The sequence below is a fragment of the Leucoraja erinacea genome, chromosome 2 (assembly GCF_028641065.1).
Source record: "Leucoraja erinacea ecotype New England chromosome 2, Leri_hhj_1, whole genome shotgun sequence".
NCBI classification, from domain to species: domain Eukaryota; kingdom Metazoa; phylum Chordata; class Chondrichthyes; order Rajiformes; family Rajidae; genus Leucoraja; species Leucoraja erinaceus.
In genome coordinates, this window is record NC_073378.1 from 107,056,456 (window position 1) to 107,081,993 (window position 25,538).

At 40.8% G+C, this 25,538-nt stretch overlaps 1 protein-coding gene across 1 annotated transcript in view; it reads right to left on the bottom strand.

Moving 5' to 3' along the window:
* gabbr2 (gamma-aminobutyric acid (GABA) B receptor, 2) overlaps positions 1-25,538 on the bottom strand; it is a 753,408-nt gene that overhangs the window by 119,399 nt on the left and 608,471 nt on the right. Inside the window, exon 13 of the mRNA XM_055662806.1 lies at positions 5,666-5,788. Within this exon, the coding sequence (XP_055518781.1) occupies positions 5,666-5,788 (123 nt within the window). The remainder of the gene's footprint in view (positions 1-5,665; positions 5,789-25,538) is intronic.

Genomic DNA, 25,538 nt, shown 5'->3' on the forward strand with positions numbered 1-25,538 from the left:
ATCAATTCCATCCAAAATGCCATCAGAGTTCACTGGAAACAGGCTCCACAATATGGAAAATAGGTACATGGTACTCAGCATTAATACATTTTGTCTCAGAAGGATGTTCCTTGATATGCATTGCAGTGTTAAAGAAATAACAACTTTCTAAGTATGTCAAATTTGATAATGCAAACAAGGTTTGAAAACCACAATACATCAGGTTAGAAAGAACTGCAGCTAGAGCCATCCAACACATTTTACAGACCAACAGCATATTAGGTCGATGGAATAAGGTCCAATAAACTGACCACATTAAAGGCAGTGTCAAATTTGCCCGATATTAACAAATCGTATGTAAAAAATTCCTGAATAGGCTTCAGGACCCTTGGTAATATATAGCCAAAGGGCTTATACCATGTTTCAGTAATCTACCTGAGGTCTGAACACACACTTAATATACAATCAGAATTAACCTTGCAAGTTATTCCATCTGGAAAATTATAATTTTACTCCCTTTTCATGGCATGCAAACAGACACAACAAGGTCAAAAAACAAAGTTCTGGAGGATCTGACCGAATCCACGGAGGAAAGTGAATAGATGGCAGTTTGCTACATTTCTTCAGTTGAATGGAATAGAGGGATGAATGCTGGAAAAGAGAGGAAAGGTGAAAAGGTGAAGCAAAACTGTCAAGTGACTGGTGGATTTAAGTGTGAAGTGATTATTAGCAGAGGAGTCGAGATAGTAAACAAAAGCTAGAGAAGAAGTGAAATCAAAAGGGTGCAGATACAGAATCAATGAAGGAAGTCAGTTCTGCGCCCATCCCATCCTTTGGTGCAGTGCTAAAATGACCATGAAATCATGTTAGTATTTTGAACTATAATCAGTCAGAAGATTCCAAAGCTTAAAAGCACGTGATACTGGACTCATGAACAGCTTATTCACATTGATAGCAGATTCTTGAATGGTCCTCTCACATGCTTAGATAAATTCTTGAACCCCCAACCTACCTTGTTGCAGCCCTTACAATGTTTTATCTGCAGTTTCTCTGTAGCTGTAGACACACAATGCTGGTGTAACTCAGCGGGACAGGCAGCATCTCTGAAGAGAAGGAATGGCGATGTTTCAGAGATGCTGCCTGTCCCGCTGAGTTACTCCATCATTTTGTGTCTACACTATACAATACGTTCAATTTGGGTTTCTCTTTGAACTACCTTAAGTTTGGGATGATCTGCCTGAATGGAATGCAAAACTGTTTCACTGTATCTTAGTCCACATGACAATGATCATCAACTAAACCTCATTCAATGAGGCACAAAACCCTGGGAGATTGGTATAATCACTGGATATTTGCCATCTTAAGATATCTATTCACAGGCACATGGCTTTTATTTATCATTGGGTATGAATTTATCCTGTTACTCTGATCTGTGGTTCAACCATCTCCAGTCCATTCCAAAAACAGTCTTTTAGTTGAAGATTTGTCCTTTTCTTGTCATACTTCATCTCAAACCCTGTTAAAAACCATTTCATTATCGAGGATCAATATTTCAAATGCTCTCCTTGCTAACATTGCTTCTGCACTATTTACAAGCTTTACCTAATCTGAACTCTTGCAACTTTGCATTGTTCCTTCGTACATTTCCACACATCAATTATTCCTGCTTTCAACAAATTCTACTAGTTCTTATGAATCATTTTAAGATTTACTTACTTTAAGATTTACCTTCTCTCTCCTCTGTCCTCCCTCCTCTGGGGATTTGTCTTCAGTCATAAATCCCAGTCCACATCTATTCCTATGGTTATATATGACTGTTTGTTCCCCATTACTCTACTCCACCCTCAAAAGGTAATAAAGTTGAACTTGATCTCTGCTCTCTGGAATGTAATTCCACGTCCACTGCCAATGTCAGTCTGCCTCCGCATTCAAATAGCACCTAAAAATTCTCCCTAAATCACATTTCTTGCTCCCCTTGTAAAGTACACTGAGATATGTATCAACTTTTGTGAATATAGGTAGTTGATACCACACGCACAAGGATGATATATATGCATAATTGTCAAGAGTGTTTAATTGTCATATGTACCAGGATTAGAAAAACTAAATTCTTACCTGCTGCATTCGCAGGCCCATTAACGCAGTAACACAACAAATATACAATGATCAATAAAACAATAAATTAATAATCAGTAGGACCAATTAACCAGACCATTATAGTGCAAAAGTGAAGTATGTAATGCAACCAACACCAAAGTCCACAATAGATCACTGCTGTGGTAGGGTTGTGGTTAGACCTGTGTGGGTTGATGAAAGAGCATGATAGTTGCTGGGAAGAATCTGTTCTTCAACTTGGAGGTCACAGTTCACAGGCCCCTGTACCTGTGCAGGTTGAGCAAGATGAGATTGTGGCCAGAGTTGTGTCGATCTTTGATGACAATAGCTGCCTATTTGAGGCAGTGTCTCCAGTAGAATGCTTTAATGGTGGGTAAGTCAGTATCCATGATGGGCCAGCAACATCCACCATTTACTGAGCCTGCTTTGTTCCTGGGCATTCAAGTTACCAAACCAAGCCCTGATGCAACAAATCACTATGCTCTCCACCAGTAGGGTTTCAATATTCAACGACATACCAAATCTCCTCAAACTTTTAAGTGGCGATATTGATGGGCTTACTTTATGAGTGAGTCAATGTAGTGGGTTCAGGTCATATCTTTAGTAATGTGCACATTAGGGAACCTGAAGCTGCTGACGATCTCTGCTGTTGCCCCATCGATAAAGACAGGTTCATGAATCCTTGGCTTTCACTTCCCAAAGTCAACAATCCACTCCTTGATCTTGCCATCATTGACAGCAAGATTGTTGTTCTGGCACCATTCTATCAGATTCTGAACCTCCCTCCTGTACTCTGACTCATTGTACCCGTCTAACAACAGTTGTATTGTTGGTGAATTTAAAGATGACACTGAAGCTGTACACAGTTGTGGTTATAGAGAGAGTGGGACAGGGAATTGAGCACACAGCCTTGACATGCTTCTGTGTTGATGGCCATCGTGGAGGAAGTATTGTTACCAATTCACACTGACTGAAGCCTGCCTATAAGGAAATTGAGGATCCAATTGCATAGGGATGAGCAGAGACCCAGTTCCCTGAGTTCGACGATGTTTAGACGAGATCATGGTGTTGAATGTAGAGCTATAGCCGATGAACAACAGCCTGATGTATGCGTTCTTATTGTCCACAAATTCCGATGGATTGCCATTAAGATTGCATCCGCTGTTGATCTATTGTGATGGTAGGTAAATTGTAAAGTGTTCAGGTCATTTCTAAGGCAGGAATATTCGTCATAACAACCACTCAAAGCACTTCATCACAACGGATGTCAATGCCTCCAGTTGTCAGGAATTATTCATCATATGCATGTAATTATGCATGTGCATGCTTACACTGACAATAGTGGTAGCCGCATGTAATATGATTGACTACAATCTGTACTGAACAGAGGCCTCTTGTGGGAAATGTTGGATTAATCAGTCTCTTTTCTCTATCAGTATTTCCCATATTATAACTAACTGCAAGGATAGTCTTTTGTACATTGTAGATATAATTCTAGCTATAAATTCAAAGTTCACCGATTTCTATATTCAAATAGCTTGTAGCAAAAGTGTGATTATATATTCCACCGTTTATTTTTTAAACGCAATGGGTTTTCTGGTGTAATCTTACTTAAATGTAAGTAAATTCATGCGCTTAAAGTGATATTTAGGTTTTCAAACTTTCTTAATTTAACAGTGGAAAACAAAAATCAGATGGTCTGCTCATTATCATATGACAGTTAAGGGAGATAGTAAAACACAAATCGACAACCATCTTTTCTGTATCATAGAAACTATAACAAGAAATAAGTGTATAGGAGCAGGGAGGTTCTACTGCAGTTGTACAGGGTCTTGGTGAGACCACACCTGGAGTATTGTGTACAGCTTTGGTCTCCAAATCTGAGGAAAGACATTCTTGCCATAGAGGGTGTACAGAGAAGGTTCACCAGACTGATTCCTGGGATGGCAGGACTTTCATATGAAGAAAGAGTGGATAGACTCGGCTTGTACTCGCTAGAATTTAGAAGATTGAGGGGGGATCTTATAGAAACTTACAAAATTCTTAAGGGGTTGGACAGGCTAGACGCAGGAAGATTATTACCGATATTGGGGAAGTCCAGAACTAGGGGACACAGTTTAAAGATAAGAGGGAAGTATTTTAGGACCGAGATAAGAAACTCATTTTTCACACAGTGGTGAATCTGTGGAATTCTCTGCGACAGAAGGTAGTTGAGGCCAGTTCATTGGCTGTATTTAAGAGGGAGTTAGATGTGGCCCTTGTGGCTAAAGGGATCAGGGGGTATGGAGAGAAGGCAGGGATTGGATACCGAGTTGGATGATCAGCCATGATCATATTGAATGGCGGTGCAGGCTCGAAGGGCCGAATGGCCGACTCCTGCACCTATTGTCTATGTATCTATGTTTCTATGAAAATCATTCATATCTCAAATCATGACTGTAACTTTGTAAACGCGGGACAAATGGTGTTATGCAAATGCAAGTACTTCTCTTCTACTTTAAATCCTTCATATTTGCTCACGATATGTTGACATTTTTAAACCTGGACATGTTTGAAGCCTGGAGTAGTTATTTAGTGTTTGCCCGCAGCTTAAAGGGTAGATTGATATTTGGAACTAACTGAAAGAGCAGTTACTGCTGCTGCTGCTGCAATATATATATAGTCCAATGCGTATCCCTTGACCACAGTAAAAGGGAAAGATCAATGGGACCTCATTGTGTAGTTCAGTGTTCAGTCAATAAACAGAAACTACTTGGCCACTAGTTAACATTTACCTTACCTCTAACTCCACTATCAAAGTTCCACTCTTAACCTCTACATCCCCCACAATCTAATATAAATGCAGGAAATTATTGATGTTTTCAAAAGATGAATTATTTACTATTACAAGAATTCAAAATTTTTCAACAATCCTTCCAGTCAACTGAGAATACTGCCGTATAATTGAAGATGATCATGTAATACTGGTGATAGCCTTATGGCTTAATTTCCATTCATAAAATGGGCCCATTAAAATAACTTCATTTTTTGCCCATTTTTAAAAAAGCAAATGAAATGTGTGAATATTTTTAAGTGCATAAGAACAGGCTTGCAACTTTTCATTCAAATTCCTGGAGCTTTCATTATACCCAACAATCAGTTCCAACAAATAGTTTAAAAGCTCCAAAACAGATTCAAAGAAATTGGCAGTCCTTAAACAAATCATTAGTTAAGAGTCGTAAAGACATACCACACAGAAACCATCATGGCCATGTTAACCAATACCCATCCATACAAATCCCATGTACCAGCACTTGGTCTGCAGCTTCATGTGCCTTAATAATTCAAGTGCTAAATTGTTCCTTTAATTCTCCACATTTTACATCTTTCATTTGTATTTTCATTTCTGAGTTTGATCCACCTGATCAAGGTTTAACTATTAAGAGAATTTTCCACAGGTAGTGCAGCCTCCTCATATTGTCTTTTCTATTGTAGTGATGCTAGCATTCCAAATTATGCACTCCAGCCATGCAGGCATGAACCAGGCGTCAGCTCAATCACCAACATTTCCTGTTACACTCTGTCAACTGACCTCCAAAGGGTAGTCTTCTACAGTCCTCTTCAGGGGATCTACAACCTGCCAGCAAATGAGGATGCAGAGATCGATGAGCAGCATCCCACCGACAATAATAAGCAGCTTCTGGTCCTTGATGATCTATTGAGAGAAGAAAATACTCCATGATGTTCCCAGCATTCACACAGTTGTTGCACACAGCCTTTTTTTCAGGTTTAAAGTTGACATTGGTTACAAAATGCAGTTTACAGTTCACATTTTGGATAGGTTTCCACACTTCCATCCCCAAGCGTAATACTGTGTAACTTGATATCAACCCTCTGGAATGTAATTCTAAGTTCACTGCTGCAGTCAGTCAGTGCCTCCTGGCAAAGATGTCCTAAATGTCCCAATTCTTTAGCATATCTTGTCATCTTCCCCGCTTCTCATTTTCACTTCTCTGTGTAAAGAACACTGGGGTATAGATCAGCGTAGGTGACAAATGGTATATTTGAATAATTGGAGATAATTATTTGTCATGTACTTTGTGCATGCTTACACTGATAAATGAGACAGCCTTATGTAATGAGATTTGATCACAACCTGTAATGAACAGAAGCTTTTGGGAAATTTTGGATTTTACACAATCTCTTCCTATAAAATTTGCAGGCAGTGATGTACAAAATATTATATGATGTTTATCATGTCGTGATTGTGAGTATCAGATGCAGGAATGATAAGGAAAGCTCCTGCAAACCATCATACAAACTGAACATTATATAATTAATACAATGTCTGATTAATATAGTGCTGCATGTTGTTGAGCAGAACAGCCTTATTGCTGGAATTTGCCTTATGCCACGCATGAGTCACATGATAACGGAAACACATGGCTCAAAGTTCGTCTTGTACATGCTGCCTGGGTTGGTGGTAGAGGCAGATATGATAGTGGCATTTAAGAGGCTTTTAGACAGGCACATGGATATGTGGACTATGGTGAAATATGGTTCATGTGCAGACAGAAGAGATGAGTTTATTTTTATTTTATTTTTTTAATATATTTTTATTAGAAGCATAAACACATAATAGCAACATGGTTTGTTTATCAATTACATTCATACAAAGCTTTTGTTTTTTTGAAAGATAGAACTGAAAAGAAAATCTGTAAACGAACTAGACTAAGTGGGGCCCGTTGGGTCCCATGTTCACACGGGAGGGCTGGTCACCCGACGCAATATTCCACCTCTCCGCCAATTCCAATATTGGTGGCCAGTGGGGGGCTTTCTGGAGTGCTGGTATGGGTTCTTGGGGTAGCAGCTCAGTCCCTCAAGCCTGATCTGCTGGCAGCTCACTCACGACTGGTGGGCTGGCAGTTAACTCATGATTATTCCTTGAAATTCCATTTCAAGCAGGGTGCAAGGCCACCAAATTCAAATCCATGTTCCTACCATTTCAAGAAGGGTGCAAGGCCACCAAATTCAAGTGCAGTTTCTTACCACTATGAGCAGGGTGCAAGGCCACCGAATTCAAGTGCTGTTTCCAACCACTTCAAGCAGGGTGCAAGGCCACCGAATTCAAGTGCAGTTTCATACCACTTCAAGCGATCCATGGCCACCAAATTCAAGTGCAGTTTCACACCACTTTCAGCAGGGTGCAAGGCCACCAAATTCAGTGCAGTTTCATACAACTTCAAGCAGGATGCAAGGCCGTCAAATTCAAGTGCAGTTTCATTCCACTTCAAGCAGGATCCAAGGCCACCAAATTCAAATGCAGCTTCATACCATTTCATGCAGGGTGAAACCACCATAAAACCACACAAAACACCAAACTCACACTTCAGTAGACATTCAGTGTGTTCAGTTGATTCACAGCTCAGACAGTCATGATCTCTCCCTCCCCCATCATGCAGAGACTGAGCCACACCCACACTTCTGGGTTTTATAACCCCTCCCCCTCCCACCGGAAAAGGTGTGGCTTTCAGGGCGTGATTGACAGGAGAGAGATTCTCAACATTTTTTAAACACTAATAACACTTTTATTTTTCATTGATGGGAAGAATTCTCTGCACCTGCTCAGCGGAGGGGGGACTGAGTAAGATGGCCAAAAATCACAGCCGTAAGTGGTAGCGTTTATCTAAAATCAATATACAGTGCAAACTGGAAGTAAGTGCATTTGCAGTAGTGCCTTTTAACTTCAAGCCAAAGCAAGCCAAATCCCCGCCATTTGCAGTAAGTAGTTCTTTTTCAAGTTCAAGTTCAAGTTCAAGTGAGTTTCTTGTCATGTGTCCCTGTATAGGACAATGAAATTCTTGCTTTGCTTAAGCACACAGAAAATAGTAGGCATTTACTACAAAACAGATAAATGTGTCCATATACCATGATATAAATATATACACACATGAATAAATAAACTGATAAAGTGCAAATAGCAGAAAGTGGTTATTAATAATCAGAGTTTTGTCCGAGCCAGGTTTAATAGCCTGATGGCTGTGGGGAAGTAGTTATTCCTGAACCTGGTTGTTGCAGTCTTCAGGCTCTTGTACCTTCTACCTGAAGGTAGCAGGGAGATGAGTGTGTGGCCAGGATGGTGTGGGTCTTTGATGATACTGCCAGCCTTTTTGAGGCAGCGACTGCGATAAATCCCTTCGATGGAAGGAAGGTCAGAGCCGATGATGGACTGGGCAGTGTTTACTACTTTTTGTAGTCTTTTCCTCTCCAGGGCGCTCAAATTGCCGAACCAAGCCACGATGCAACTGGTCAGCATGCTCTCTACTGTGCACCTGTAGAAGTTAGAGAGAGTCTTCCTTGACAAACTGACTCTCCGTAATCTTCTCAGGAAGTAGAGGTGCTGATGAGCTCTTTTGATAATTGCGTTAGTGTTCTCGGACCAGGAAAGATCTTCAAGTTCAAGTTCAAGTGAGTTTATTGTCATGTGTCCCTGTATAGGACAATGAAATTCTTGCTTTGCTTAAGCACACAGAAAATAGTAGGCATTTACTGCAAAACAGATAAATGTGTCCATATACCATGATATAAATATATACACACATTCAGAGATGTGCACGCCCAGGAATTTGAAGTTCTTGACCCTTTCAACAATCGACCCATTGATATAAATGGGGCTGTGGGTCCCCCTCCTACTCCTTCCAAAGTCCACAATCAGTTCCTTGGTTTTGCTGTGTTGAGGGCCAGGTTATTGCGCTGGCACCATATGGACAGTTGCTCGATCTCCGTTCTATATTCTGACTCATCCCCATCAGTGATACGCCCCACAATAGTGGTGTCATCAGCGAACTTGGTGATGTAGTTCACACTGTGGTTGGCTACGCAGTCATGGGTATAGAGTTAGTACAGCAGGGGGCTGAGCACGCAGCCTTGAGTTGCTCCCGTGCTGATTGTTATCGAGGATGACACATTTCCACCAATACGAACAGACTGTGGTCTGTGGATGAGGAAGTCGAGGATCCAGTTGCAGAGGGATGCGCAGAGACCCAGTTCTGCGAGTTTGGTAACCAGTTGCAGAGGGGATGATTGTGTTGAATGCCGAGCTGTAATCAATGAATAACAGCCTGACATATGAGTTTTTGTTGTCCAAGTGGTCCAGTGCGGAGTGGGGAGCCAGCGACATCGCATCTACCGTTGATCTGTTGTGGCGGTAAGCGAACTGCAGTGGGTCCGGGTTTTTGTCGAGGTAGGAGTTGATTTGCTCCATGATCAGCCTCTCAAAGCACTTCATCACCACCGGCATTAGTGCCACTGGTCGATAGTCATTGAGGCACGTCACCTTACTCTTCTTGGGCACCAGTATAATTGATGCCTTTTTAAAGCAGGTGGGGACCTCAGACCTCAGAAGTGAGAGGTTGAAAATGTCCGTAAAAACTCCAGCCAGTTGGTCCACACAGGTTTTTAGAACACGACCAGGTATACCATCAGGTCCAGGTGCTTTTCGAGGGTTCACCCCTCTGAAGGATTTCCTGACGTCGGTCTTCTGTGACTGAGACTGAAATGCCATCACAGCGAATGGGGGCTCGGTAAGGCACATCAGTATTCTCCCTGTCAAAGTGTGCGTAAAACGCATTGAGCTCATCAGGGAGTGATGTTTCGCCGACATTTGAGCTGCATCATGGTTTCGCCTTGTAGGAGGTGGTGCATTCAGGCCCCGCCACAGCCGAACATCTGTCTCATCCTCCAGTTTGGAGCAGAAGTCCCTTTTGGCCTTTTTGATGGCCTTACCAAGGTCGTATCTGGACTTCTTGTAGACCACTGTATCATCAGACATGAATGCCCGGTGTCTGGAATTCAGAAGAGTGCGGATCTCAAAGTTCATCCAAGGTTTCTGATTGGGAAACACTCGGAAGGTTTTGTAGGGATGCAGTCCTCCACACATTTCTTTATGAAGTCTGTAACGACTGTGGCGTAGTCATTCAAGTCCGTTGCCGCGTCCTTGTACATTGCCCAGTCTACAGACTCCAAACACAGTTGTTCCCCCCCCCCCCCCCCCCCCCCCCCCCCCCCCCCCCCCCCCCCCCGACCAGCTCTGTGCTGTCCTCACTTCTGGGGGTGCGCTCTTCAATTGCTGCCTGTAGGCAGGAAGCAGCATTTCAACTTCAAGCCAAAGCACCCAAGCCACCATTTGCAGTAAGTAGTGCCTTTCAACTTCAAACCAAAGCACCCTAGCCACCATTTGCAGTAAGTAGTGCCTTTCAACTTCATGCCACCGTTTGCAGTAAGTAGTGCCTTTCAACTTCATACCACCATTTGCAGTAAGTAGTGCCTTTCAACTTCATGCCACCATTTGCAGTCAACTTCAAGCCAAAGCACCCAAAAAAAACATTTGCAGGCAGTGCCTTTTTACTTCAAACAAACATATTTTCATTTTCAAACCACATTAAGGGTACTCACAGTTGTGTAGACATTTGTTCAGTGTTATTCAGAGCTCAGAGAGACGTGACCCTTGGCTTCATCCATCTTGCTGAGACTGAGTGAGGCACACCACTTCCTGGCTTTATAGTCCCTCCCCTCCCTCCAGCAGGGGCAGCAGAGAGAACGGTGATTTAAAAAAAACATTAATATCTCTCTGATTTGTCATCAATGGGAAAAATCCTCCACACCCCTAAGGCGGACGGGGGTTCTGAGCGAGGTGGCCAAAAATGACGGCCGTAGGTGGCTGTGTTCTATCGGAAATCGCAGCACAGTGGGCCAAAAGCGGTCAAGATCAGATATTTAGTAATATATAAGATAGAGAGGGAGGGATTAAAAAAAAAAAAGAAAAACAAACAAAGAACATTACCAATAACAATTTTGGAGATAGGTCTGTAGATTATAAGGCGTAGTTATTCATCCAATGCTGAGCTCAGGTTTCAGTCCAGTTTCTGTGTTGAACCAATTTACCTCTTTAAAAAATCAATAAATGGAGACCATATTCTAGCAAATAGTTCTGATTTGTCAATTAAGACAAGTCTAATTTTTTCCAAGTGTAAGGTCTCAGACATTTCTGTAATCCACATTTTAATTGTGGGGGTTGTTGGGTTTTTTCAAAATCTTAGTATTAATTTTTTCCCAGTTATTATTCTGTAATCAAGAAAATGTCTGATTAGTTGTAAGTTTTATACTTTGTTCTGATATTGCCAATATTATTAATTTTGGATCGGGATCCAATTGAATATTAACCATATAACAATTACAGCACGGAAACAGGCCATCTCGGCCCTACAAGTCCGTGCCGACCAACTTTTTTCCCTTAGTCCCACCTGCCTGCACTCATACCATTACCCTCCATTCTCTTCTCATCCATATGCCAACTGTTAACAATATTAACAACTTCAGAAATCATTTTTAAAATATCCATCCAAAATTTTTAAACTTTTATGCAATTTACCAAGGTATGAGTTAAGTTGGCTTCCAGGTATTGACATTTATCACAGATAGGTGAGATATTTGGAAAAATTCTGTTTAATTTTGTTTTGGAGTAATATAATCTCTGTAATATTTTAAATTGTATTAAAGGTTGTCTGGCGTTTAACAAACAGTAATGTATATGTTGTAAACTTTCATCCCATATATCGTTCGTTATGGATTAAGCCAATTAATTTTCCCATGTTTGTCTGTGTGATTCCGTCGACGGGACCTCAGTATCTAACAGGATATTATAAATGTAGGATATTATAAATGTAGGATATTAATTTATCTGTGTTGGGGTATTTATTCAAACATTCTCCAAGGATTTTGGGGTCCTTAGTTCTATATACTTGTGTATGTGATTTTATATAATCTCTAAGTTGCAAATATCTAAAAAAATCATTTTGGTGTATTCCATAATTCTGTTGTAGCTCCTGGAATGAAAGAATGATATCCTTTCGATAAAGGTGTCCCACTTTTGTAATTCCATGGTTTTTCCATTTTGCAAAACCTTTATCTAACATGGAAAGTTTAAATGAGGGGTTATTTAAGATAGGGAGAATAAGTGATAAATTATCCAATTTTAAAGTATTTTTTTAATTGTTTCCAAGTTCGCATACGACTATGTATTATTGGGTTTCCACTATAAGTTTTTTTTGGTCAATTTTGTAGGTGTTAACAAAATCGTGCCAATTTCAAAAGGTAGGCAGTCTTCTTTTTCCATCTTTAACCAATCTGGTTGTTGATCCATATCCTCCAACCAGAAGGTCATATTTTTTAATATTAACTGCCCAAAAATAAAATAGAAAATTTGGTAAGACTAATTCTTCATCCATCTTAGATTTACACAAGTGTTTTTTACTTATTCTATGGTTCGTGTAGACCTAAATATAGCTTGTAACAACAGAGTCAAGTTTATTAAAAAAAAATTGGAAGATAGATCGGGATTGATTGAAATAAGTACAGTAGTTGTGGAAGAAAAATCATTTTTATGGCATTAAGTCTGTCAAACATTGAAATGGGGAATGTTTTCCAATATTGAATATTCTTATGTAGTTTATTAAGTAGGGTAGGAAAGTTTGATTTAAATAAAGACACATATTTCTTAGTCACATAAATTCCAAGATATTTAAACTTTTCGTAGACTATTTTAAAAGGAGATTGTTGCAATATATATGGGTTTGGTCCCGTTTTGGGCATAATTTCACTTTTATTCCAATTAAATCTATATCCCGAGATTGAGCCAAATTGCATTATAATACATTTGGAATAGTTTCTGAATTTGTGATGTATAATAATACATCATCTGCATATAAAGAGATTTTATTTACTGTATCTTTAGTATTGTACCCATAAATTTCTGGATGGGCTCTGATACTTTTTGCAAGTGATTCAATAGCTAGGGCAAATAGTAACGGAGATAGTGGGCATCCTTGTCTACAACCTCTATATAGATTGAATTTGGGTGATAACATTTGATTTATCAATATTCTAGCTGATGGATTAGTATATGAGTTTAACCCATGTACAAAACTTCTCACCCAATTTAAATGATTCCATCACAGTAAAAGGATAGGGCCATTCTACCTGATCAAATACTTTTTCAGCATCTAACGAGATGACGGCTAAATCTACATTAGCTATTCTATTTTTGAGTATATTATATTAAACAATCGTCTCAAATTATAGAATGAGTAACGTTTTGGGAAAAAAACCTGTTTGATGTGAATGTATTAATTTATGAATTACTGAACTTAATCTGTGTGCTAAGATTTTAGTTAATATCTTCTGATCGGTATTTAAAAGAGCTATTGCTGTATATGAGCCAGGGTCTTTATCAGTTTTTGGTATAAGTGTTATTGTTGATTCGTTAAAAGTTTCTGGCAGTACCTGCTGTGTGAAAGCATAGTTATATAATGGCTGTGAATATGGGGAGATCAAATCATTAAATTTTTTGTAAAATTCAGATTTTAAACCATAGGGGCTCACAGCCTTTCCATTTTACCTAATGGACTCCTCAATATCTTTTATTGAAATTTCAGCACCTAATAATTCTCTCTCTCTCAGATCTAATCCTGAGAGATTACATTTCTTTAGGAATGATTCTATTCTCATAGTACAGTGTTTTCTTTGACTGAGTAAAGTGTCTGATAATATTGCAAAAATCTGTCATTGAAGTCCTTAGGCAATGATAGTGTTTCTCCCATATCTGATCTAATTTTATGAATTGTTTTTTCCTGATCTAGCTTGTTATGCTGCGAAGTTGACCAGCTAGCAATTTTTGAGGTTTGTCACCAAATTCAAATTGTAATTGTTTAGTATGTTGATAAAGTCTTATAATTTGGTCTGAATATATGTGATTTAACTTAAGTGCAGCAATTTTGTTGTGTTTTATCATAGAGGGAGCGGTCGCGTTTTCAATATCTAATTGCCTTATTTCCATTTCTAGTTCATATTGTTTAGCTCGGCTCTTTTTATTATGAAACGCTTGGGAGGAGATAAGCGCTCCTCGTACAAATACTTTAAATGTTTCCCACAGAAGGGGGACAGAGGTTTCTGGGAGGTCGTTCGTTTGAAAGAAAATATAAATCTGTGTTGTGAGGTATTCGCGGCACGCTTTATCATTTAGAATTTGAGGATTGAGTCTCCAGTGTACCTGCTTCTCATCTATACCTTTTAATTTAACCATGAATGTTAAAGGTGCATGATCCAAGATTATAATATTATGATATTTTGTGTTGTATGTATATGGGATAAGTTTGGAGTCACTAAAACATAGTCGATTCTTAAATAGGTTTTATGGACTTGTGAGCAAAATGAATATTCTGGTCCAGTAGGGTTTTTTATTCTCCAGACATCTTTGATATTGGCAGTATTAATATATGAATTTAATAATTCACTTGCCTTGGATTTTATTTTCCTTTGCCTTGATGGTCTATCTAAATAAGGGTCTAATGTGCAATTTAAGTCTCCACCAATTATCAGATTGTATTGAGTTCCAGAATAGGGGGCTGTCAAAATTTGGACCATAAACGTTAAGGAAGATCACTTTTTCTGAGTATAATTCTCCCACCAATATAATATATCTACCATCAATAGCCGCAATAGTTTACACATGTTTAAAAGGTATACCCTTACGGATTAAGATTGCGACCCCTCCAGACTTATGGGAGAATGAGGAATGATATGTTTTAGCAATCCATTTTGCTTTCAATCTATGTTCTGCTTTGTTTTTAAGATGAGTTTCTTGAAGGAACATTATATCAGCTTTAAGTGATATTAAGTGTGCTAGTACTTTACCTCTTGATTGGTTCATTAATACCCTTGACATTCCAACTACAAAATGTAATTCCATCACCCCCAATTTTCATATTAACATCTTGCATCTTCTGGATAGAATGGCCTGTAAAATAGCACCTTGAATCTGGTATTCCACCCGAACACAGGATCAATGAGTTTTAAATTTGAAGAGATAGATAGAAACATAGAAACATAGAAATTAGGTGCAGGAGTAGGCCATTCGGCCATTCGAGCCTGCACCGCCATTCAATATGATCATGGCTGATCATCCAACTCAGTATCCCGTACCTGCCTTCTCTCCATACACCCTGATCCCCTTAGCCACAAGGGCCACATCTAACTCCCTCTTAAATATAGCCAATGAACTGGCCTCAACTACCCTCTGTGGCAGAGAGTTCCAGAGATTCACCATTCTCTGTGTGAAAAAAGTTCTCCTCATCTCGGTTTTAAAGGATTTCCCCCTTATCCTTAAGCTGTGACCCCTTGTCCTGGACTTCCCCAACATCGGGAGCAATCTTCCTGCATCTAGCCTGTCCAACCCCTTAAGAATTTTGTAAGTTTCTATAAGATCCCCTCTCAATCTTCTAAATTCTAGAGAGTATATAAACCAAGTCTATCCAGTCTTTCTTCATAAGACAGTCCTGACATCCCAGGAATCAGTCTGGTGAACCGTCTCTGCACTCCCTCTATGGCAATAATGTCCTTCCTCAGATTTGGAGACCAAAACTGTACGCAATACACCAGGTGTGGTCTCACCAAGACCCTGTACAACTGCAGTAGAACCTCTCTGCTCCTATACTGAAATCCTTTTGCAATGAATGCTAACATGCCATTCGCTTTCTTTACTGCCTGCTGCACCTGCATGCCTACCTTCAATGACTGGTGTACCATGACACCCAGGTCTCGCTGCATCTCCCCCTTTCCCAATCGGCCACCATTTAGATAATAGTCTGCTTTCCTGTTTTTGCCACCAAAATGGATAACCTCACATTTATCCACATTATACTGCATATGCCAAACATTTGCCCACTCACCCAGCCTATCCAAGTCACCCTGCTATCCTAGCATCCTCCTCACAGCTAACACTGCCCCCCAGCTTAGTGTCATCCGCAAACTTGGAGATATTGCCTTCAATTCCCTCATCCAGATCATTAATATATATTGTAAATAGCTGAGGTCCCAGTACTGAGCCTTGGGGTACCCCACTAGTCACTGCCTGCCATTGTGAAAAGGACCCGTTTACTCCTACTCTTTGCTTCCTGTTTGCCAGCCAGTTCTCTATCCACATCAATACTGAACCCCAATGCCTTGTACTTTAAGTTTGTATACTAATCTCTTATGTGGGACCTTGTCGAAAGCCTTCTGGAAGTCCAGATACACCACATCCACTGGTTCTCCCCTATCCACGCTACTAGTTACATCCTCGAAAAATTCTATAAGGTTCGTCAGACATGATTTACCTTTCGTAAATCCATGCTGACTTTGTCCAATGATTTCACCACTTTCCAAATGTGCTGCTATCCCATCTTTAATAACTGACTCTAGCAGTTTCCCCACTACCGATGTTAGACTAACTGGTCTGTAATTCCCCATTTTCTCTCTCCCTCCCTTCTTAAAAAGTGGGGTTACGTTTGCTACCCACCAATCTTCAGGAACTACTCCAGAATCTAAAGAGTTTTGAAAGATTATTACTAATGCATCCACTATTTCTGGAGCTACTTCCTTAAGTACTCTGGGATGCAGCCTATCTGGCCCTGGGGATTTATCGGCCTTTAATCCATTCAATTTACCCAACACCACTTCCCGGCTAACCTGGATTTCACTCAATTCCTCCAACTCCTTTGACCCGCGGTCCCCTGCTATTACCGGCAAATTATTTATGTCTTCCTTAGTGAAGACGGAACCAAAGTAGTTATTCAATTGGTCCGCCATATCCTTGTTCCCCATGATCAACTCACCTGTTTCTGACTGCAAGGGACCTACATTTGTTTTAACTAATCTCTTTCTTTTCACATATCTATAAAAACTTTTGCAGTCAGTTTTTATGTTCCCTGCCAGTTTTCTTTCATAATCTATTTTTCCTTTCCTAATTAAGCCCTTTGTCCTCCTCTGCTGGTCTTTGAATTTCTCCCAGTCCTCCGGTATGCTGCTTTTTCTGGCTAATTTGTACGCATCATCCTTCGCTTTGATAGTATCTCTGATTTCCCTTGTTATCCATGGATGTACTACCTTCCCTGATTTATTCTTTTGCCAAACTGGGATGAACAATTTTTGTAGTTCATCCATGCAGTCTTTAAAAGTCTTCCATTGCATATCCACCGTCAACCCTTTTAGAATTAATTGCCAGTCAATCTTGGCCAATTCACGTCTCATACCCTCAAAGTTACCTTTCTTTAAGTTCAGAACCATTGTTTCTGAATTAACAATGTCACTCTCCATCCTAATGAAGAACTCAACCATATTATGGTCACTCTTGCCCAAGGGGGCACGTACAACAAGATTGCTAACTAACCCTTCCTCATTACTCAATACCCAGTCTAAAATAGCCTGCTCTCTCGTTGGTTCCTCTACATGTTGATTTAGATAACTATCCCGCATACATTCCAAGAAATCCTCTTCCTCAGCACCCCTGCCAATTTGATTCACCCAATCTATATGTAGATTGAAGTCACCCATTATAACCGTTTTGCCTTTGTCGCACGCATTTCTAATTTCCTGTTTGATGAGTTTAACTCAGCATCATGTTCGGCACAGATATTGTAAGCTGAAGGGTCCTTTCCTGTGCTGTACTGTTCTGTGTTCTATATTTTGGAACTTGGTAAAATTACTTCTGATTATCCAGTGCAGTACATGAATGCTCTAAAGCATCAAAAGTGCTGAATATTTATTCATGATGATTCATACCGCCAAATGCAGAGAAAAAAACTGTAAAAGTTTAGCTGGTCATTTATTTTCTTATTTTATGTGATACATAATTTTGCAATGAGCAATTTGTCTCCCTTTATATTCTCGGTGACCACACTTCAATGTGCATCATGTGCCGTGATACATCTGTGTCATCTTTTGTTTAGTTTAGTTTAGTTTGGAGATACAACATGGAAACAGGCCCTTCTGTCCATCAAGTCCATGCCAACCAGCGATCCCCACACACTTAAGGGCCTGTCCCACTTGGCCGTCATTCGCACACCATTTACGCGACCTGCTAGCATGTGGGTAGCGCATGGGTAGCAGGGGACAGGCGCATGGAGTGCCGTGGAGGAGTGTGGAGTGGCGTGGACTTCATCCTGAACGAAATCTTCGCCCGCCACCAGCCTGTCGCACAACTGACGGCCAAAGTGGGACAGGCACAAGACCCTGGCGCGGCCCAATGTCTCACCTCCAACAGCAGCAGAAGCAGGCAAATGATTGCCGAGCACGGCCTGGGGCTCACAGCCGTTGCGGATCCGGATCCGCCCCCACTCTTACTCCCAGAGCGGGGCCAAGACGATTGGAGATAGACACAAAATGCAGGAGACCCTTCTTCAGACTGAAGAAGAGTCTCGACCCGAAACATCATCCATTCCTTCTCTCCAGAGATGCTGCCGGTCCCGCTGAGTTACTCCTACATTTTGTGTCTATCTTCAAATGATGTCACGCACTCCAGACGGCTGTGCGGGCGCATGATGGCGCGCGCGACCGTCGCGCGTCAGTCACTACCGGCCTGTCGCGTAAATGACGGCACAAGTTAGACAGGCCCTTTACACTATCCAACACACATTAGGGACAACTTACAATTTTACCAAAGCCAATTAGCCTACAAACCTGTACGTCATTGGATGTAGGAGGAAACAGGAGATCCCGGAGCAAAGCCATGCAGGTCACAGGGAGAACATACAAAGTCCGCACAGATAACACCTGGAGTCAGTATAAAAAGTGGGTCTCTTGCACTATAAAGCATCAACTCTACCACTGTGCCACCGCATAAACCTTTTCCTCGTTATTAGTTTAGTTTAGTTTATTATTGTCATGTTTTGAGGTACAGGGTAAAGCTTTATTGTTGCATGCTATCCAGTCACCAAAAAGACTATATAAGATTGAAATCAAGACATCCATAGTGTATATATACAGGATAATGGGTAGAAGGGTATCCAACAAATGATCTGTTTTATTAAACAAATATCATATGAGAAAAAAAACCAAAGGTGTAAATCCTCTAAATTTACCCCTTACCAACACATATTATTAAAGATGAAACAACCTTTTGTCCCTTCTCTTTATACCAGGGTACCTGCATGTGGCTGAGAATATCCCAGGCTTATTTCATAATTTAATTTTACATTTTACATAAAATAAATTGATGAACTCAAAAAAGTTTGCAAATGTTTTGTAAGTGTGGCTGTCAATCATCCAAAGCATATAAATCCTGGAGATTGCTTGCTTCAACAGATGCCCAAACACACAATTCTAAGCAATTAGCCTTGTCTTTGCGTGATCAGATTTAACAATACCTGTTCTCACTTGTTGATGGAAAGACCAATGAAGGCTCACACCTAGAAATAAATTCACAATCAGCAGCACCAAACCTCGCTGCATGATCACGTTAGCTTGTTGTATACCCACTTTAAAATTCATTTGACTGATTTCAAAGGAATGAATTCCTTAGGCAGAGTACTATACAATGCACTGATGTGATTGCTTAATGCTACCTACTGGGAATTGATTTCTTGGCTTAAGCTTGGCTCTAAAATTATATCCACTTCTCAATGCCATTAATGGTATCTTTCGGAAAGGAAAATTCACATTCTATTTGCATAGTTATGAGTCATGGTTGGTAGGAGTCGAAGGTTAAATGATCCTTATATTCCAATTAACAACAATTTATTAGGCAGCTGAAAGCAATTTGATCCAAAATAATAAAGCCAATATAAAAGATTTATTTTGCATGTACCACCTGCTTACTAAATTCTTTGGCAATGCACTGGTGTTCACATTTAGAATGGAAATGCCTGATAACATTAATAATGTTAAGCTTTAATGGAAGGTGTTGCCTGCCATAACATGGCTGCAGAACACTTTTACTAGACCGCGTTATGGCTACATGCAGATGCTGGAAAATCGAGCAACAATTTTCCAGAAGAACTTAGAGGGTCAAACAGTATGAGAAAATAGTGGCACAGTGGTAGAGTTGCTGCCTTATGGCACTTACAGTGGCAGAGACCAAGGTTCGATCCTGACTGTGGGTGCTGTCTGTACGGAGTTTGTACGTTCTCCCTGTGACCACGTGGGTTTTCTCGGAGATCTTTGTTTTCCTCCCACACACCAAAGATGTTCAGGTTTGTAGGTTAATTGGCTTGGTATAAATGAACATTGTCCCTCGTCTGTGTAGGATAGTGTTAATGTGTGGGGATCTGGTCAGTGTGGACTCGGTGTGCCTGTTTCCGTGCTGTAGCTCTAAACTAAACTAAACTAAACTAAAAACGAAACTGTTAATGTTTCGGGTCGACACTCTGCATCAGTACTGAGTGTGGAGGGGGAAGATACCCACCCAATATGGAGGGGTGGGAGAGGGGAGACACACGTGCCAACAGGCGTTTGGTGTTCTGATGAGGGGTGACAGATGAGGCACAGATGGAGCCAGGTGGGAAAAGGAAGGAGGAGGAGTGGTGTTGGGCGAAAAGTGATGAGTAGAACCAGGCAAAGAAATTTTAAAAATAGCAATGCAGGTGGTTCCAGAAACATAGAAATTAGGTGCAGTAGGCCATTCGGCCCCTTCGAGCCTGCACCGCCATTTAATATGATCATGGCTGATCATCCAACTCAGTATCCCGTACCTGCCTTCTTGGCCACAAGGGCCACATCTAACTCCCTCTTAAATATAGCCAATGAACTGGCCTCAACTACCCTCTGTGGCAGAGAGTTCCAGAGATTCACCACTCTCTGTGTGAAAGGAGGAAGAAAAAGCTAGGAGGGTGAAAAGAGGAAACACAATGTCTACCAGTGCTGCAATCTGTTAAGTAGGGAAGATATTAATGGGAAGCGTCAGGGGAGAAGTAAAAGGCAAATGGAAGCAGATGATGGAGGAGGGAAGATTATCTGAACTGGAAAATATATGAATGAATGAATGAATGAATGAATGAATGAAAGATACTTTATTGTCACATGTGACAAGTCACAGTGTTCGCCAGACAAAGTCAGACAAAGTCGCCACATAAAGAGCACCATCAAAGTTACAAAATATTCCACACTGTGTCCTCCTTTGTTGTTCTCCCCAGTTCCCACATGCCAGGTTTTCCTTTGTTCCCGGCGCGCATCAGTCCTCCAGCACCCACGTGGCCCGTCCTTGACCGCTGGCCCCTTCAATGACCACAGACCTCAACGAGCGCCAACCTCCACTGCCAGCACCCTCATCAACCACTGCACTGACCTACTCATCAGCCGCCACCGGGTCCACTCCTGACACCTCCACGGCACCAACCCAGAGTCCAGCTGTGGGCATCCACCTCCCGACTTTTTCGCCTCCTGGGAGGCGCCTGCAGCTCTCTGTTTCCTGGGAGGCGTCTGCCGCTTGTGGTAATTATCGAAACAGCATTTAAGTTGTTGGTACTTTTGTTTACATGCAGCCTCACTCTGGTATTGGCGAAGACTGAGGATGGACAGGTCGATGTGGGATTGGAAGGGGATTTGAAATTGCTGTTTTGGATAGAGTGAGTTGAGGTGAGAGCAGACATCCAAGAAACAGGGGAAATACAAGAGACGACCCCTTCAACCACAATAAAAGGGAAGCCATGTTTGTTGGAGGAAACCATTGTTGAACTAAACCAGATACGGTAACATCTCTGATCCCTGACATTCATATAACAACATACTGTGTGTCATATATGTGTTGATTATTCCTAAATCAACTTCATCCCAAAGCCTCATGTCCTATCACATCATTTTGCACTTCCATGGTATTTTCTATGGAAAGGCATTCAGGTTCATCAGGTGGCTGGCACTACAGACATCAAATAAGTTCAGTTTACTGAGGTTGTCAGTGCTTTAGCTAACCAAAGTGGCAGTTTCTGAAAGAAAGATATTGAAATCTTAGCTCTTGGCTTTTACCTGGGAGAGTAGAGCTTTGTAAATAAGTGGCAGAGAATGTGTAAGGATTATTTTAGATAGTTCACAAACTGTCGAGGAAATCAGAATACAACAATATTTCACTGTAAAATCGACACAATCAATTACGTGCAATGCTAATTTTGCAGTAAAGAGTGGTGCAATGCCATTCTTGTGCCATAAACACAGTCTTTCCTGATAATTGCCTGCCTGTAGAGACCTACCCGCATTCACTACAGTTTGAAGCCAAAATGTAATTTGCGCACTGCAACTTGCTGTGATGTATCAGCCCCATCCTCAGCAGTGAGGCCCTCTGTGTAAATGCGAACGCTTTTTAGTTTGACACTATTGAATGTGTCGACACTGAGAATGTATGAAAAGTTTTTGCACAGTTTTTGATTTTGATATATTTTTGTATTGTGAATAAAGTTTACTTTTGAAATAAAACTAAATGTCCTCATGTGGGGATACAGGGATGATGTGAAGAACATGCCCTACTTATGAAGTGGAAATTAACTTTCAATTGCTAATTTCAACATAACCCCTAGTTTTCCAGCTTTCAAAATGTCACCATTTAAAATACTTCTGAAGATCTAATATTCAAAGCATTAAAAATAATTAAATAGCATTTATTATCTATATATTACGAGACTAGGTGGGACCCGTTGTGTCCCAGCATCACACGGGAGGGCTGGTCCCCCAACGCAATATTTCACCTCTCCACCAATTCCAATATTGGTGGCCAGTGGGGGGAAGGGGGCTTTCTGGAGCACTAATGTTGTTGTGGGCTGAAGGGACTGGTTTCCAGAGGGTTAGTATGGACATTGTGGGCTGAATGGATTCTTGGGCTTGCGGCTCAGTCACTCAAGCCTGTTGTGCTGGTGGGCTGGCAGTTGACTCACAGCTATTCCTTGAAATTCCATTTCAGGCAGGGTGCAAGGCCACCAAATTCAAGTGCAGTTTCTTACCACTTCAAGCAGGGTGCAAGGCCACCAAATTCAAGTACAGTTTCATACCATTTCAAGCAGGGTGCAAGGCCACTAAAGACAGCGATTCATGACCTCTCCCACCTACATCTTGCAGAGACTGAGCCACGCCCACACTTCTGGGTTTTATAGTCCCTCCCCCCCTCTCACCAGAAGGGGCATGGCCTTCATGGTGAGATTGACAGGAGAGAGAATCTCAACATTTTTAAAACACTAATAACTCTTTTATTTTTCATCGATGGGAAAAATCCTCAGCACCTGATGAGCAGAGGGGGAATCTGAGTAAGATGGCCAAATATCACAGCCGTACGTGGTAGTGTTTTTTCTAAAATCAATATAATGCGCAAACAGTAAGTGGTCAAGATTAGAATTTTAATTATATAGAAGGCAAGGCAACCTTAACTAGGCAAGGCAACTTTAATTAGGCAAGGCATCTTTAATTAGGCAACGCAAATTTAATTAGGCAAGGCAACTTTAATTAGGCAACACAGCTTTAGCATTTACAAACCAAAGGCAACACAGCTTTAGCATTTCCAAACTATATTTTCAAACCACATTAAGGGCACTGACAGGTCAGTAAAACCACTCACAGTTTAGTAGACATGTGTTCAGTGTTATTCACAGAGACTGAGAGACATGACCCTCTCGCTCCCCAAATCTTGCAGCGGCTGACTGAGGCACTCAACACTTTCGGATATTATAGTCCTTCCGGAAGGGGCATGGTTTTCAAGAGCGAGAATCTTGTGGCGGACCCACGCACCACAATCTCAACATTTTTTAAACACTAAATTCATCGATTGGAAAAATCCTCTTGTAATTTTTAGTAATATAGATATATATTTTATATTACTAAAACTCATCTTGTCTGTGTGTGTGCATGCATAGGATTCATGCCCTAAATTATGCCAAAAATGTACACATTAGAGCTACGATTTTTGGACCACCTTACTCACCATTGTCCTGTGGTGTGGTGTATCAAGTTTTTTTTTCAGATTTATGGTAAATTTTACATTTAAAACGTAAATCAAAAATTTCACTTAAATTCTCATTGTTAAAAATCCAAATCCTTGCTGGCCCTTCCCAAAACAATTATATGACACTGAGCCCTGGCAGCAAGTGAAATCCAATTTTTTTTTCCTGGCAGCATTTTTTAAGTTTAAAATGAGGGCGGGTGAATAAGGGGAAATGAGCCGCCCATGCACAGTTGGGGCCTATGGGTAAGTCATGGAATGTTGCATCGGGGGATGGGTTGCGTTGGGGGAATGGGTGAGTGGTGGAATATGCCTCCCATGGGGGCTATGGGTGAGTGGTGAAATATTGCATTGGGGTTGTGTTGGGGGATCAGGCCTCCTGTGTGACAACGGACCCAACAAAAAATCAAACAAATAATGTTCCCAATTGGGCCCCGCACCTACTAAGGCCAGCCCTGGCTGCGTGACCCGCTGAGTCACTCCAACTTTTTGTGTCTATCTTCAGTTTTAACAAGCAACTGCAGTTCTTTCCTACACAGAACAAGAATCTGTTGTTGATTAATGATTACCAGGATACTGTCTGGTTTAATAATGTGCGTAAAAAAATTACGTCTACAAAAAGCGCAAAAACAAGTCCTAATAATCTAATTTTAATTTTATCAGCAGCAAATCTGGTTACATTAGTGACAGAGCACTATATGATAAACACTACAATTGAGGAACAGAACATTTCACACAGTTTGCCCTTAATCCATTCAGAATTGCATTAATATATATTTTGCAATACTAAAAAGACTAAAGCATCTGCTGACCCTACTTTAAACAATTGCTATTTCAACAATGTGCTCGAGAAGGTACAGTTCAGACATGGAAATGATACACGATCTGTGTCAAGATATGACGACAACCTGAATGCAAAGCGTTCAGAAATTATGTTGTGCCAACCACACTCAGAATCATGCTGCATTCACATTCAATAATATGCCATCCTGTCAAACCCCTACAGGTGACATAACAGCATTTATAAGGGAAATACCAGTTCTCAATGTGCAGCCATGTCATTCAGGCAACATCTGCAGTTGAGTGCGAGGGACTTGTTTATCATATTTGCCATAAATGTCAAACTAATGCAGTGAAAAAGATATTTTTAAGTGACAAACCTAGTATTTACTTCTCCAAATCCTAAATCTCTTGCATTTACACCAGCATTTTGGTGAGGGTCACGGAGTCAGACTCATACGGCATGGAAACAACCCTTTAGCCCACTAACTCAGCATTGACTACCAAACATCTATTTACACTAATACTATACTAACCATACTTTACTCTCATTACATTCCCATCAACACCCCAAATAGATTCTATTGCACATCTACACACATGGGGCAATATATAGTGGCTAATTAACCTAGCAACCCATGCAGATTTGGGCTGTGTAGGAAACTGGAACACCCAGAGAATGGACAACACCACGCAAACAGTAAAGTTGGTCAGAGTTAAACTCGGGTCGAGCAGTTATAAAGGAAGGAACTGCAGATGCTGGTTTATATCAAAGATAGACACAAAATTTCCGGTTGGCGGCGCGATTCTCGTTGCAGCAGCCCCTGCAGCCTATCTGTCTTTTTTTTTGTGGGGCGGGGGAAAGTTTACAAATCTCTTCCCTGCACGGGAGACCCGACCT